General features: G+C 41.3%; 1 protein-coding gene across 2 annotated transcripts in view; it reads right to left on the bottom strand.

Moving 5' to 3' along the window:
- KCNH1 (potassium voltage-gated channel subfamily H member 1) overlaps nucleotides 1-15,262 on the bottom strand; it is a 466,372-nt gene that overhangs the window by 340,407 nt on the left and 110,703 nt on the right. The window contains exon 6 of one of the 2 annotated variants that reach the window (XM_010372506.2): nucleotides 8,531-9,004. In XM_010372506.2, coding sequence (XP_010370808.1) covers nucleotides 8,531-9,004 — 474 coding nt within the window. The remainder of the gene's footprint in view (nucleotides 1-8,530; nucleotides 9,005-15,262) is intronic. The other variant, XM_010372507.2, reaches the window with a different exon arrangement.

Raw genomic sequence — 15,262 nt, 5'->3', positions numbered from 1 at the left:
AATGGAGTTCAGTACACCAGTTGAGGTGACAACCTAATTACAGTAGCTTCAAGATATGGGAGGAGGGAAAGCAGGGACATGTTATTTCCCTAACTCATTCCCACCACTGCTTCCTAGGTATACCTTCAAAAACAAAAATCAGATGAGATCCCACCCTAACGGACACCCATGATGGTTTCTTTGCGCCCACATGATAAACTGTAAACTCCTTGGCAAGACTCTAGGATTCTTTATCACTGGACTTGGCCTTCTTCCCTCCCCCAGTGCTAACTCTGATTTGGGCACAACGAATGTCTTGCTCATCCCTTATAGCAGAGCCCTTTGCACACGTTCTTTCCTCTCCCAGAAACGCCCTACTTCCTCCTCACAAGGCTAAACTTACTCATCTCCACCAGGAAGCCTCCCTGGATTCTCTCACTAGGCTAAGTGCTCCCTGTTGTAGGCTGCAACACCTTGAACTGACCCCTAGAACGCCTCTCACATTCTCTGCCGAGTCTATTATCTGTAGCCCCTACTAAACCAGGGGCTCCTTGGGGAGTTGTATCCCTATCCCCTGTCATCTAAGTCAATTACATTTCTTTGAAGAAGGACCAACCTGAAAAAGGAGCCAAGAAAAGTTGGTGGGGAACTAAAAGAGAAGCCGAACTTGGGTTGGCCAGAGAGGATCCTGGGAGAGAAGAATGGCGAGTCAACAGAGGGGAGTCAGACATAGCAGCTGAGTTTATTCTGCTCCCCAGTGCTGAACTCTTTTTTTAAAATCATACTTTAAGTTCTGGGATACACATGCAGAACATGCAGGTTACACAGGTATACACGTACCATAGTGGTTTGCTGCACCCATCAACCCATCATCTACATTAGGTATTTCTCCTAATGCTATCCCTCCCCTACCCCCACAACCCCCAACAGGCCCTGGTGTGTGATGGTCCCCTCCCTGTGTTCTCATTGTTCAACATGGTATATATGTGCCACATTTTCTTTATCCAGTCTATCATTGATGGGCATTTGGGTTGGTTCCAAGTCTTTACTATTGTGAACAGTGCTGCAATAAACATACGTGTGCACGTGTCTTTATAGTAGAATGATGTATAATCCTTTGGGTATATACCCAGTAATGGGACTGCTGGGTCAAATGGTATTTCTGGTTCTAGATTCTTGAAGAATTGCCATGAGGAATCTTCTACAATGGTTGAACTCTTGCATTGCCTCAGAGTCATTTGTTTTTAGGTTTTACATTTTTTTTAACTCTAGAATCACAGTTTCACAGTCAATCACTGCTTCCTGGAAGCCATGCGGGATCGACTTCCTACTGTTAGAAATGCTCCCCTAGCCATTCCCCAGCTCCCACACATACACACCCCAGGTAGGATCATGACTCGGGTGCCTGTGCAGGGACAGCACCTACAGCCCAGTCTTCCATGTGAAGCCTCTGCTTTAACAAGAGGCTCGTCTGCTCCACAATCCTTCACCCACTGCGAGCGCAAGTCAGGAGGAAGACTGAGAACATAAATCAAAGGAAAAGTTCTAGACAATGTTTCCAGCATGGGGGCAGCGGCAGCATCAGGAACATCACTGAAAACAGACTCAGCCCCTGGTCACTGCTGGCAAGTCACACTCATCAAAAGAGAAACGCACTCATCCGCAGCACTTCCTGCCGCTAACAAGACACAGGAGTGAAAACTACTGTGTGTCTGATTTTGTCCTCTTTTTTCCAAAATAATTGGTTAGAAGAAATACTCAGCACAAACATAAAAGACAGAAATGCCAAGGAAAAAAGAATGAAATATGAGGACACTATGGTACGACTTAGTTTTTCTGTCCATTTTACTATCGGACATAATGGCTTGTAAGAAATGTTGCTTTCACCCAGGTGCTACCACAGGCTGCTAAGACTGGCCAGCCTGCATCCTGGGGTCTCACCTCCTCTCCACCCTCCAATCAAACCCACAGCAGAAGGAAATCCCAGAACAAGACTTGTGCTGATCAGAATTGAAATTGCCATTGCTATAGAGTGATGATTTTTAATTTCTATTGCTAAATAAATCGTGGTACATCCATACAATAGGATATTATTCTGCAATTTTAAAAGTTATCACAAAAGAAATGGATGAACCCAATATGCATGTTGCTAAGTGAAAGAAACCAATCTGAGAGACTACATGCTGTGTGATTCCTATGTTATGACATTCTGAAAATGCAAAACTATAAAGAGATCAGTGGTTGCTGGGAATTGGGGTAGGGAGATGAATACGTGGAACACGGGATGTTTAAGGCACTGAAACTTCTCTATATGAAACTGTAATGGTTGATATGCATCATTACACACTTGTCCAAACCCATAGAATATATAATCCAAAGAAGGAACTCTCGTGTTAACTATAGGCTATATGCTATATGAACGTAGCTAACGTTAATAGGAAACTGTGGGCGAGAAGGGGAGGGGAGGGTGGTCTCCGTACATACCACTGCATTTTTCTTTAAACTGAAACAGCTCTAAAACATAAAGTCTACTAATTTAAAAAAACCAAATTGCTATTATGAGCCACAAGGACTGCCTATACAGTATCGTTAGAAATCAAAGGGGAAGAAAAGCCCTGTTCATCTCATGACTTTCACCTGACAGTTTCCCACCTGCTTCCAGCTGGACAGCAAGAGGAGTCACCTGTGTGAAAACTGAAATGTTAGCCATCTACCTGAAAAGAACTACAGGTAAGGACTGACAGGGATAAATTAACAGGATAAGCAATGAACGTTGGTCCAACTTGCTTTCAGCATCAGCGATAAGGAAAGCCTGGAAGAGCAGGGAATAGTGAGCCTAGAAGAACCTAGAGGTGAGGCTATTCACCCAGGATAGGCAATGAGACCTTGGGGTCACTGCTGACCTCCACCCTCACCATCCATCCCCACACACTTGCACCAGTGACCTCATGTTAGGGTCACACAGGCTGACCACCCAAACCTCTCACCCCTCAGCTGTGAGAAAGGTCCACGAAAATGAGGGGAACAGCAGGGGCCATGCCAGGGAATGATTCAGAGAAAGGGCCCCAGGGACTGAAATGCATAGCTTGATTCCCTCGGCTTCCAGATTCTCTGATGAGACAGCATGACTTGCAGGAGAAAGCACAAGCCCAGGAGTCAGAAGACTAGAGTCCGGTTTCACTACCTCAAAACAGCTGCCATCAGGCAAAAGGACAAACTGTCCCTTTCATCTGCAAAACCAGGATAATACCTGCTCTCAAGCCACAGAAGGTTAGAGCTGGGATGGGCTCATCACACAGGTGAGGCAAAGGAAGTTGAGGGAGATGAAGTTACTTTCACAAGGTTGCACAACTGGGTGACAAAGTCCCTCTTGGGTAACAACTTGCCGTCCTCCCAGTTCAGTGCAGTTTCTTCACTGCCACACAGAGTTAGGATAAAGGTGATCCGTGTGAGTGTTTTGGAAAGTTGAAATCACAAGATAAAGGAAAATTTGTCATGCTATCATCTTTTCATTGGCACATTTTGTTCCTGTTCTGCTAGAAGTGAGTATCTCCCATGAATGTGAGCTCTTGGCAAGTGTCAGCTGCATCACTGGCACTAGCTGGTTGTGCTGCTGTCTGAGGTTACAGAGCCAGGGATAGAAAAAAGCTCTTGGCCACCTTCAGGCTCCAGGGCACCAGCATTGTCACCTGGGAGATAACAGCCCCATTCTTCCCTTTGCATTTCCACACTTCAATAGCAGTAAGCAGTAAGTTTCCTTAGGAGAGTGAATCTGTTTTGTCAGTAATAATTCAATCTTTAACACATGAAACACACTAGCCCAACAATCCACTCAGCACTTGAAAGAGACTTATTTAGCTTTTGCTTTGATATACCCATTCCAAGCTTTAGTTTGCTCTGTTTCTAGACCTTTTGTCCTCCAACCATTTTAACTAATGTGCAAACATATTCTCAAATGGCCTCCGAAACAGATTATTACCAACAGACTGGAGAATGACGCAAATACAGCCCATCTACATAAGTGAAACCAGTTTAGCCAAAGGGATCACTTGTGTGGCTTAAATCATGGAGATGGGCTATATCCACAGGGCTGAATTCATAATTGCAGGCTTTAACAATTTACTCCAGTTCTTTTTTGACCCAGGCTTTGGGTGGCTCCAATCTTTTCACTTCAAGGACTCCCCACCCCTACTGCACACATACACACAGATGGCAAAGCCAACACAGCTCACGTCCTTCTTTGGTGGTCTCCACTGGCACACAAGTCCATTGGCATAATTTTGAGAACACCAAAGATGATTCAGCTAGCTCCACACGTACTTTTTATGAGAAATGAGTCAATAAGTTGTTTCTCTGCACACTCCCCCAGAGAAAGAACCTAGAGCACAGGGAGCTGTAATATTAGATTAGTAACTCCACAACAGATCACAGTTGAGAAGACAGCATGTGGTAAATAGGAAGCCGCTAAGCCATTAATCAGAATTCTCCAACCCAGGTGGTTTTCCCTCAGCCTGATCCAGGTTCAGAAGATGGGGTGCCTTTCATGTGCTCTCCAACATCCTCTAACCAACATCAGCCATTCATTCCCACTAATTTATTGGTGTCGTTTCACCAAAGGACTATGCCTGGGAAACTGTGCTGGGTCTGTCCCTTGGCAAGCATCTTCAACTGCTCATGTCATCCCCAACACAGATGCCTTGGGGAAAATGTAGCTGCCCACCTCCATCTACCCCAACCAGACCCCGTGTCCAACTTCTCCACCACACTCAGACAAGCCAAGGAGTGAGCCACACATGTCAGAAGCTTCCTGGTCAGTTTTGACTCAACTGTCCATTAAGTGTTTTGTTCCTATTTTATAAATATCTGACGCTATTAGGAATAGAGAAGTCAGAAGGGAACTCATTATTACTGTGATTATATGATATGTTATTTGATCTTGAGAGAGTCATTTCCCCTCTGAGTCTTTTTTCTTACTTGTGAATTAAGAAGGTTGAACTATAAGACCCCCATGGTCCTGTCAGGCTGTGACCTCAAGTGGGTCTACTTATTACCTGCTAAATGGTCCCAGCCCCCAACTTATTTTCCTCCCACCCAATTACAAGAAAGAGGTCAGGGTGCTAGGCTTCTTGTTCTTACAGTAAGCTTCTGGAGGTGAGACTAATGCAGATGAGATTTAGCATTCACCAGACTTTAGCTCTTGGAGCTGGCAGGAAACTCAAATAATCCACTGCCCAAAAGCTATGCGGTAAGGCAGGTATAGCAGCATTATCCCCAAGACATACATAGGAAAACCATGATCCAGAAAGCCTAAATGATATGCACAAGGATCCCAGCTGTTTTAACAGGTGATACCAAGAGAACTAAAAGCCAAATCTTCCCATTCCTCACACTGCCCTCCCTCCACACCACCAGAGTTGTTATGAAAGGGCATTATTTGAGGTGTTAGCCAAAGCTTTAAAAGAAATTACCAAATACAAAATGATGTCTTAATATTTATATTATTATTTATGACCAAGAGGTGATAGTAAGAGGTTTGATACTAAGCCCTTTACCAATGAGAAAGCTACAGATAACCGACATTTTTCCTATTAACCAATCTATTTCATGAATCTATAAATCAGAAACCACTACTGGGGTATTTATAAATAACGGCAAAGGAGTTCCAACCCAACATATTCAGTTGGTTTGGAACTCCTTCCCAGGGGAGAAGAACTCTGCTCTGTTAACCTACCAGGTGACTGACACATTTTACATATGTGTTTATAGTTCTGCCAATTTTTAATAAGAATCTGTGGAAGCTGGAAAACTGTTCTATTTATCTGCAAAATTTTAGTGCCATTACTCTAAATAGAAAATGGTTTATTTTAAAAACCAGTGTGTTTTTAAAGCTAAATTTCACTTTCCCCATATGTTTAAGAAGCTCTTTTAGATTCACATAATTTATTTGAATTATCTAAGCCAAAATGCTCATATTTTCCTAAGAAAAAAATTTTCTAAAAATGTGCTCACAGAGAAAAATATTCCCAACATGTACTAAAATTCTCATTTGTGGGCCAGGAGTGGTGGCTCATACCTGTAATCTTAGCACTTTGGGAGGCCGAGGCGGGTGGATCACTTGAGGTCAGGAGTTCAAGACCAGCCTGGCCAACATGGGGAAACCCCATCTCTACTAAAAATACAAGACTTAACTGGGCAGTAGCACGTGCCTATAATCCCAGCTACTCGGGAGGCTGAGGCAGGAGAATTGCTTGAACCCGGGAGACGGAGGTTGTGGTGAGCTGAGATCGTGCCACTACATTCCAGCCTGGGTGACAGAGCAAGACTCTGTCTCAAAAAAAAAAAAAAAAAAAAAAAAATTCTCATTTAAGAACCCCAACATTCATGTTAGGTATGATTCTGCTCTTGTAAATGATCAGTCTTGACTCATTTCATCCCCCTACAAAATTCACACAAGCCACCCCAGAGAATTAGTCTTTGGGAATTTTAAAGTATTTTAAAACCCACCACACAGATACAAGCATGGGTTGTTGTGAATCTAGAGCATCTGAGCATCCAAATTCTCTCCTTCCAGCTCTACATTGGCAGCATTTTGTAGCAAGAGCTACACTGGAAAGAGAAGCTCACTGGAAAGAGGAGTGGTAGCAGTTCTGTTTTCCCAGAGAAAAGGCTGCTGTCCCACTGCTGGTACTGATCTGAAGGCACAAAGGCATCATTATACCACCAGTAAGACATGGAGTCACTGGCCGGGTCTTGACATCCCGGGAGGGAGCAGGCTGTTCCTTTTAATATTCTCAAGCCTGAGTCCTATGAGCCCGTTAGTTCTGAAATGTGTCTTGCACCTCAACTTAGTTTCCAGGTGGCTTCCTAGATTACCCACACAACCCAGCCAGACTGAGACCTTGGGAGTCTCTGTAATCTGAAGCAATGAGGGCCCAGCTGAACAGGGCTGGAGACTTGCCAAATGAACTGCCTTTTCTTAATCCATCTGGAATGTCAACTAGGAGTAAGGAAAAGGAAGGACAATTCCCACAGAACACAAACTAGATAAGAATCTGACACTTCTCTTTGCAATGACTTGACATCCTCACTTTTTCAAAGAAAATCACCTTAATCAGTCCAGTGGCCCTTCCTGCTACCACATGGCCCAGGCACTCATTCAGAAAACGACTTAGAGCTTTCCTAATTCCAACACATTTACACAGAATTTAGCTTCCTTTAATTTCATCCATTGCCTACAGGACCAGCAATTGAAAACAGTTGCTACAGTTTGAATGTTTGTCTCCTCCAAACCTCATGTTGAAATTTGATCCCCAGTGTTGGAAATGGGACCTAATGGGAGGTGTTTGGGTCATGGGGGTCATCCCTCTTGAAAAGATTAACGTCGGGCCGGGCGCGGTGGCTCAAGCCTGTAATCCCAGCACTTTGGGAGGCCGAGACGGGCGGATCATGAGGTCAGGAGATCGAGACCATCCTGGCGAACACGGTGAAACCCCGTCTCTACTAAAAAATACAAAAAAAACTAGACGGGCGAGGTGGCGGGCGCCTGTAGTCCCAGCTACTCGGGAGGCTGAGGCAGGAGAATGGCGTGAACCCGGGAGGCGGAGCTTGCAGTGAGCAGAGATCCGGCCACTGCACTCCAGCCTGGGCGACAGAGCAAGACTCCGTCTCAAAAAAAAAAAAAAAAAAAAAAAAAGAAAAGATTAATGTCCTCTCTGGGGGAAGTGGGGTGGGAAGTGGATTCTCACTCCATTAGTTCCCATAAAAGCAGGTTGTTACAAAGAGCCTGGCACCTCCTCTTCCTGTCTCTCACTTCCTCTCTCACCACCTGATCTCTGGACAAGCTGGCTCCCCTCTTCACCTTCTACCATGAGTGACCCGGTCCTAAATCTTCCAGCCATCAGAATTTTGATTTTTCTTTGTAAGTTACCCTGCCTCAGGTATTTCTCTATAGCAACACAAAATGGACTGAAACAGCAGTATAATCCAAAAACAATACTGCTCCTCTTAACCACAAGCTGGTGCCTGACTACCTCAGTACATGGTTGCCTCCAAACTCACTTTAGCAAAGAAGTAACTCATCTCAAAATTTAACAGAAAAAAGGAAAAGCAAACTTTCAGGAAAATGGTATTCCTATTACCAGGAGTTAATTGGCTATGAAGCAGCCAAAAGTCAGCAGCAGATAAAAGAAAAGTCTGCATAATTAGAATAACCAATAGGTAGACATTCAGCAACTATATACTCAACAGAAGACTTGCCAGTGCAGTGGCCATGCATGCCTGCTACTGCAGGCCCACCATTCCTGAACCAGTGGCTTACATTCCACGTGGAGTAGGAGTAAGCCTTTGGTCTCTTCCACACCCATTCACTGTCATGCAGGGCCTCCAAACCGCCAAAGGATGGGAACAGCAGGCAAGGGTATCTGTCAAGCATGCTCCCTCTGTTCTACACATCAGTCATGCTATTTCCCACCCATTTATTCTTCTGTTGACCACCCACATTTAATTAAGTTTTAAAGACATGACAACAAGGTCTGAGATTTGAGGGATGTACCTGACTCTCTCTCCCCTCCAGTGGTGGTGGAATCTGATCAGCAAAACCAATCTTCCCTGGATCACCCATAAAGGCACTAACCTCATCCACGTTCTCAAAAGCGTTGATGACATCATATGGCAAACAGGACAGAAGGTCAATCACAAACCACGTCTTCAGGTAGTTCATGCGGATAAGTTTGGGGTCAGAAATCACCTCCCCTGCTGGTCCAACAAAGGTGGTATGAAAATTGAGCACAATGTCCACCAGAAAGATAACATCCACGATGCTATCAACAACCAGCCAGGCCACATTGTTCTGCCTGGTTTTGAAGGAGACATTATAAGGGACCAAGATGGCTGTATAGAAGGTCAAGATCAAGATGATCCAATCCCACGTGGTCTTAAAAACACAGTAATGTAAGATGATGTGAGGGGGAGTCTTTGGTGCCTCTTGCTTGTACTGGGGAAGGATGTCTGAGCCCAGCTGTAGGACCTGTACAGAAAAACATGACCAAGAGAGAACTAAGTTAGGATTTAATTGCAAGTATCTAACCAGTCAGCATCTGTGATTGACAAATGGTCACAACACTCTGAATAAATCGTTTGGGTACAATAACAGGTATAAACGAATATGGGAGAATGAAAGTGAACATTATAATAGAAATAATCATAAAGAAACAATTACAAACTACTATTTGGCTGTCAGCCAAGTGTTGTACTAAATACTTTACACACATTTATTATCTCAATTCTAAATACACCTTTGTTCTATTAGCCAATTATTATTCCATAAGTTAGAAACTGGGGCTCAAAAAGATTAAGCAACTTTTTGTTCAATAAATATTAATTGCTCTGATTTCATCCAACAGCGGCAGAATGCACATTCTTCTCATCAGCACATGGAACATTCTCCAGAACAGACTATATGTGAGATGACAAAACAAGTGTTAATAAATTTTTAAAAATCAAATTCATATCAAGAATCTTTCTTGACCACAGTGGAAGCAAACTAGAAATTGAAACATGTGGAACTTGGGAAACTTTATGAATACATGGAAGTTAAACATGCTCCAGAATGACCAGTGGGTCAATAGAGAAATTAAGAAAGAAATTTTAAAGTGTCTTGAAACAAATGAAAACATAACATAACAAAAACCTATGGGATACAGCAAAAGCAATACTAAGAGGAAAGTTTATAGCAATAAATGCCCTACATCAAAGAAGTTAAAAGATTTTAAATAAACAACCTAACAACGTACCTCAAGGAACTAGAAAAGCAAGAACAAACCAAATCCAAAATTAGAAGAAGGAAAGATATAAAATAAGAGCTAAATTAAATAAAATTGAGACAAAAAATACAAAAGAGCGGGCGCCTGTAGTCCCAGCTACTCGGGAGGCTGAGGCAGGAGAATGGCGTGAACCCAGGAGGCGGAGCTTGCAGTGAGCTGAGATCCAGCCACTGCACTCCAGCTTGGGCGACAGAGCGAGACCCCGTCTCAAAAAAAAAAAAAAAAAAAAAATACAAAAGAGCAATGAAATGACAACCTGGGTTTCTAAAAACCTAAGTTAAAAAAACCCAAACCTTTAACTAAGAAAAGAAACCCCCAATAAAATTCAACATGAAAAAGGAAATATTACAAGAAATAGCAAACAAATACAAAGGATCATTAGAAGCTACTATGAATAATCATATGCCAACAAATTGGAAAACCTAGAGGAAATGGATAAATTCCTGGACACATACAACCTACCAAGATTGAAACAGGAAGATATGGAAAACTCTAACAGACTAATAACAAGAAATATGATTAATTGAATCAGTAATTTAAAAAATCTCCCAACAAAGAAAAGCCCAGGACCAGATGGCTTCAATGCTGAATGTTACCAAAGTTTTAAAGAAGAATTAGTACCAGTTATTCTCAAACTATTTTTAAAAATTGAAGGAGAGGGCATTCTTTCAAACTCAATCTATGAGGCCAGCATTACCCTGATACCAAAACCAGACAAGGGCAAATCGAAAAAAGAAAACTACAAGCCAATATTCCTGATGAACCTACACACAAAATCCTCAACAACACACTAGCAAACTGAATCCAATAGAACATCAAAAAAAAAAAAAATGGTGTACACTATAATAAACTGGAATTTATCCAGAGATGCGAGAATGACTCAACACATGCAAATTAACAAACATGTTACATCACATCAGCAGTAGGGGAAAAAAATTATTATCTCAATAGATGCAGAAAAAGCATTTGATAAAATTCAATATCCCTTAATGATTTAAAAAAAAACTCTCAACAAATTAGGTATAGAAGAAAGGTACTCAAATGCCTTACATTCGCAGCAACCTGCATGAGATTGGAGACTATGATTGTAAGTGAAGTAACCCAGAAATGGAAAACCAAACATCGTATATTCTCACTCATGAGTGGGGGCTAAGCTATGAGGATGCAAAGCCATAAGAATGACACAACAGACTTTGGGGACTCAGGAGGAAAGGGTAGGAAGGGGGTGAGGGATAAAAGACTACAAATTGGGTTCATTGTATACTGCTTGGGTGATGGGTGCACCAAAATCTCACAAATCACCACTAAAGAACTTATTCATATAACCAAACACTTACCTGTTCCTCAGTAACCTATGGAAATAAAATATATATATATATAAAAAGACCTTACATGACAAACCCACAGCTAACATCATACTGAATAGGAAAAAGTTGAAAGCCTTCCCTTTAAGATCAGGAACAAGACAAGAATGCCCATTTTCACCACTGTTATTCAACATAGCACTGAAAGTCCCAGACAGAACAATTAGGCAAGAGAAAGAAATAAAGGGCATCCAAATTGAAGCAGAGGAAATCAAACTGTCCCTGTTTACAGACATAATCATATATTTAGAGACACATAGACTACACACACACACACACACACACACACACACACACACACACACAAAACCTGTTAGAACTGGTAAACAAATTCACTGAAGTTGCAGGATACAAAAATCAACATACAAAAGTCAGTAGCATTTCCACACACCAACAGCAAACAATCTGAAAATGAAATCAAAGGAGCAATTCCATTATCAATAGCTACAAAAAAAATTAAGTGTCTAGAAATAAATTTAACCAAAGAGAAGAAAAATCTCTACAAATAAAGCTATAAAACACTGAGACAAGAAATTGAAGACGACACAAAAAATAGAAAAGTATTCCGTGGATTGGGAGAATATTATTACAATGTCTAATTACCCAAAGCAATCTACAGATTCAATGCAATCCCTATTAAAATACCAATGACACTCTTCACAGAAGTAGAAAAACTTAATCCTAAAATTTACATGGAATCACAGAAGACCCAGAATAGCAAAAGCTATCCTGAGCCAAAAGAACAAAACTAGAGGAATCACATTACCTGACTTCAAATTATACTACAGAGTTAAAGTAACCAAAACAACAGGGTAGTTGCATAAAAACAGACACATACACCAACGAAACATATAGAGAACCCAGAAGTAAATCCATGTATCTACAATGAACTCATTTTCAACAAAGGTGCCAAGAACATACATTGAGAAAAGGACAGTCTCTTCAACAAATGGTGCTGGGCAAAGTGGATATCCATATGCAGAAGAATGAAATTAGACCCCTATCTCTTCTCATATTCAAAAATCAAGTCAAACTGGGTGAAAAATTTAAATCTAAGACTTCAAATTATGGAATTACTAAAATAAAACTTTCAGGAAACTCTCCAGGTTGTTGGACTGGGCAAAGATTTTTTTTTTTTTTTTTTTTTTTATACTTTAAGTTCTAGGGTACATGTGCATAACGTGCAGGTTTGTTACATATGAGTATTTGTGCCATGTTGGTGTGCTGCACCCATCAACTCGTCAGCACCCATCAATTCATCATTTATATCATGTATAACTCCCCAATGCAATCCCTCCCCCCTCCCCATGATAGGTCCCAGTGTGTGATGTTCCCCTTCCCGAGTCCAAGTGATCTCATTGTTCAGTTCCCACCTATGAGTGAGAACATGCGGTGTTTGGTTTTCTCTTCTTGTGATAGTTTGCTAAGAATGATGGTTTCCAGCTGCATCCAGTCCCTACAAAGGACACAAACTCATCCTTTTTTATGGCTGCATAGTATTCCATGGTGTATATGTGCCACATTTTCTTAATCCAGTCTGTCACAGATGGACATTTGGGTTGATTCCAAGTCTTTGCTATTGTGAATAGTGCTGCAATAAACATACGTGTGCATGTGTCTTTGTAGTAGAATAATTTATAATCCTTTGGGTATATACCCAGTATTGGGACGGCTGGGTCATATGGTACATCTAGTTCTAGATCCTTGAGGAATTGCCATACTGTTTTCCATAATGGTTGAACTAGTTTACAATCCCACCAACAGTGTAAAAGTGTTCCTATTTCTCCACATCCTCTACAACAACTGTTCTTTCATGATTTTTTAATGATTGCCATTCTAACTGGTGTGAGATGGTATCTCATTGTGGTTTTGATTTGCATTTCTCTGATGGCGAGTGATGATGAGCATTTTTGCATGTGTCTGTTGGCTGTATGAATGTCTTCTTTTGAGAAATGTCTGTTCATATCCTTTGCCCACTTTTTGATGGGGTTGTTTGTTTTTTTCTTGTATATTTGTTTGAGTTCTTTGTAGATTCTGGATATTAGCCCTTTGTCAGATGAGTAGATTGCAAAAATTTTCTCCCATTCTGTAGGTTGCCTGTTCACTCTGATGGTAGTTTCTTTTGCTGTGCAGAAGCTCTTTAGTTTAATTAGATCCCATTTGTCAATTTTGGCTTTTGCTGCCATTGCTTTTGGTGTTTTAGACATGAAGTCCTTGCCCATGCCTATGTCCTGAATGGTACTACCTAGATTTTCTTCTAGGGTTTTTATGGTATTAGGTCTAACATTTAAGTCTCTAATCCATCTTGAATTAATCTTCGTATAAGGGGTAAGGAAAGGATCCAGTTTCAGCTTTCTACTTATGGCTAGCCAATTTTCCCAGCACCATTTATTAAATAGGGAATCCTTTCCCCATTTCTTGTTTCTCTCAGGTTTGTCAAAGATCAGATGACTGTAGATGTGTGGTGTTATTTCTGAGGACTCTGTTCTGTTCCATTGGTCTATATCTCTGTTTTGGTACCAGTACCATGCTGTTTTGGTTACTGTAGCCTTGTAGTATAGTTTGAAGTCAGGTAGCGTGATGCCTCCAGCTTTGTCCTTTTGACTTAGGATTGTCTTGGCAATGCGGGCTCTTTTTTGGTTCCATATGAACTTTAAAGCAGTTTTTTCCAATTCCGTGAAGAAACTCATTGGTAGCTTGATGGGGATGGCATTGAATCTATAAATAACCTTGGGCAGTATGGCCATTTTCACGATATTGATTCTTCCTATCCATGAGCATGGTATGTTCTTCCATTTGATTGTGTCCTCTTTGATTTCACTGAGCAGTGGTTTGTAGTTCTCCTTGAAGAGTTCCTTGGCATCCCTTGTAAGTTGGATTCCTAGGTATTTTATTCTCTTTGAAGCAATTGTGAATGGAAGTTCATTCCTGATTTGGCTCTCTGCTTGTCTGTTACTGGTGTATGAGAATGCTTGTGATTTTTGCACATTAATTTTGTATCCTGAGACTTTGCTGAAGTTGCTTATCAGCTTAAGGAGCTTTTGGGCTGAGACGATGGGGTTTTCTAAATACACAATCATGTCATCTGCAAACAGGGACAATTTGACTTCTTCTTTTCCTAACTGAATACCCTTGATTTATTTCTCTTGCCTGATTGCCCTAGCCAGAACTTCCAACACTATGTTGAATAAGAGTGGTGACAGAGGGCATCCCTGTCTTGTACCAGTTTTCAAAGGGAATTTTTCCACTTTTTGCCCATTCAGTATGATATTAGCTGTGGGTTTCTCATAAATAGCTCTTATTATTTTGAGGTACGTTCCATCAACACCGAATTTATTGAGCGTTTTTAGCATGAAGGGCTGTTGAATTTTGTCAAAAGCCTTTTCTGCATCTATTGAGATAATCATGTGGTTGTTGACTTTGGTTTTGTTTATATGCTGGATTATGTTTATTGATTTGTGAATGTTGAACCAGCCTTGCATCCCAGGGATGAAGCCCACTTGATCATGGTGGATAAGCTTTTGGATGTGCTGCTGAATCCGGTTTGCCAGTATTTTATTGAGGATTTTTGCGTCGATGTTCATCAGGGATATTGGTCTAAAATTCTCTTTTTTTGTTGTGTCTCTGCCAGGCTTTGGTATCAGGATGATGTTGGCCTCATAAAATGAGTTAGGGAGGATTCCCTCTTTTTCTATTGATTGGAATAGTTTCAGAAGGAATGGTACCAGCTCCACCTTGTACCTCTGGTAGAATTCAGCTGTGAATCCATCTGGTCCTGGACTTTTTTTGGTGGGTAGGCTATTAATTGCTGCCTCAATTTCAGAGCCTGCTATTCGTCTATTCAGGGATTCAACTTCTTCCTGGTTTAGTCTTGGGAGAGTGTAAGTGTCCAGGAAATTATCCATTTCTTCTAGATTTTCTAGTTGATTTGCGTAGAGGTGTTTATAGTATTCTCTGATGGTAGTTTGTATTTCTGTGGGGTCGGTGGTGATATCCCCTTTATCATTTTTTATTGCGTCTATTTGATTCCTCTCTCTTTTCTTCTTTATGAGTCTTGCTAGCGGTCTGTCAATTTTGTTGATCTTTTCAAAAAACCAA

Source organism: Rhinopithecus roxellana, chromosome 8, assembly GCF_007565055.1.
Source record: "Rhinopithecus roxellana isolate Shanxi Qingling chromosome 8, ASM756505v1, whole genome shotgun sequence".
Classification (NCBI taxonomy): Eukaryota; Metazoa; Chordata; class Mammalia; order Primates; family Cercopithecidae; genus Rhinopithecus; species Rhinopithecus roxellana.
This window is presented reverse-complemented; position numbering and strand designations above follow the sequence as displayed.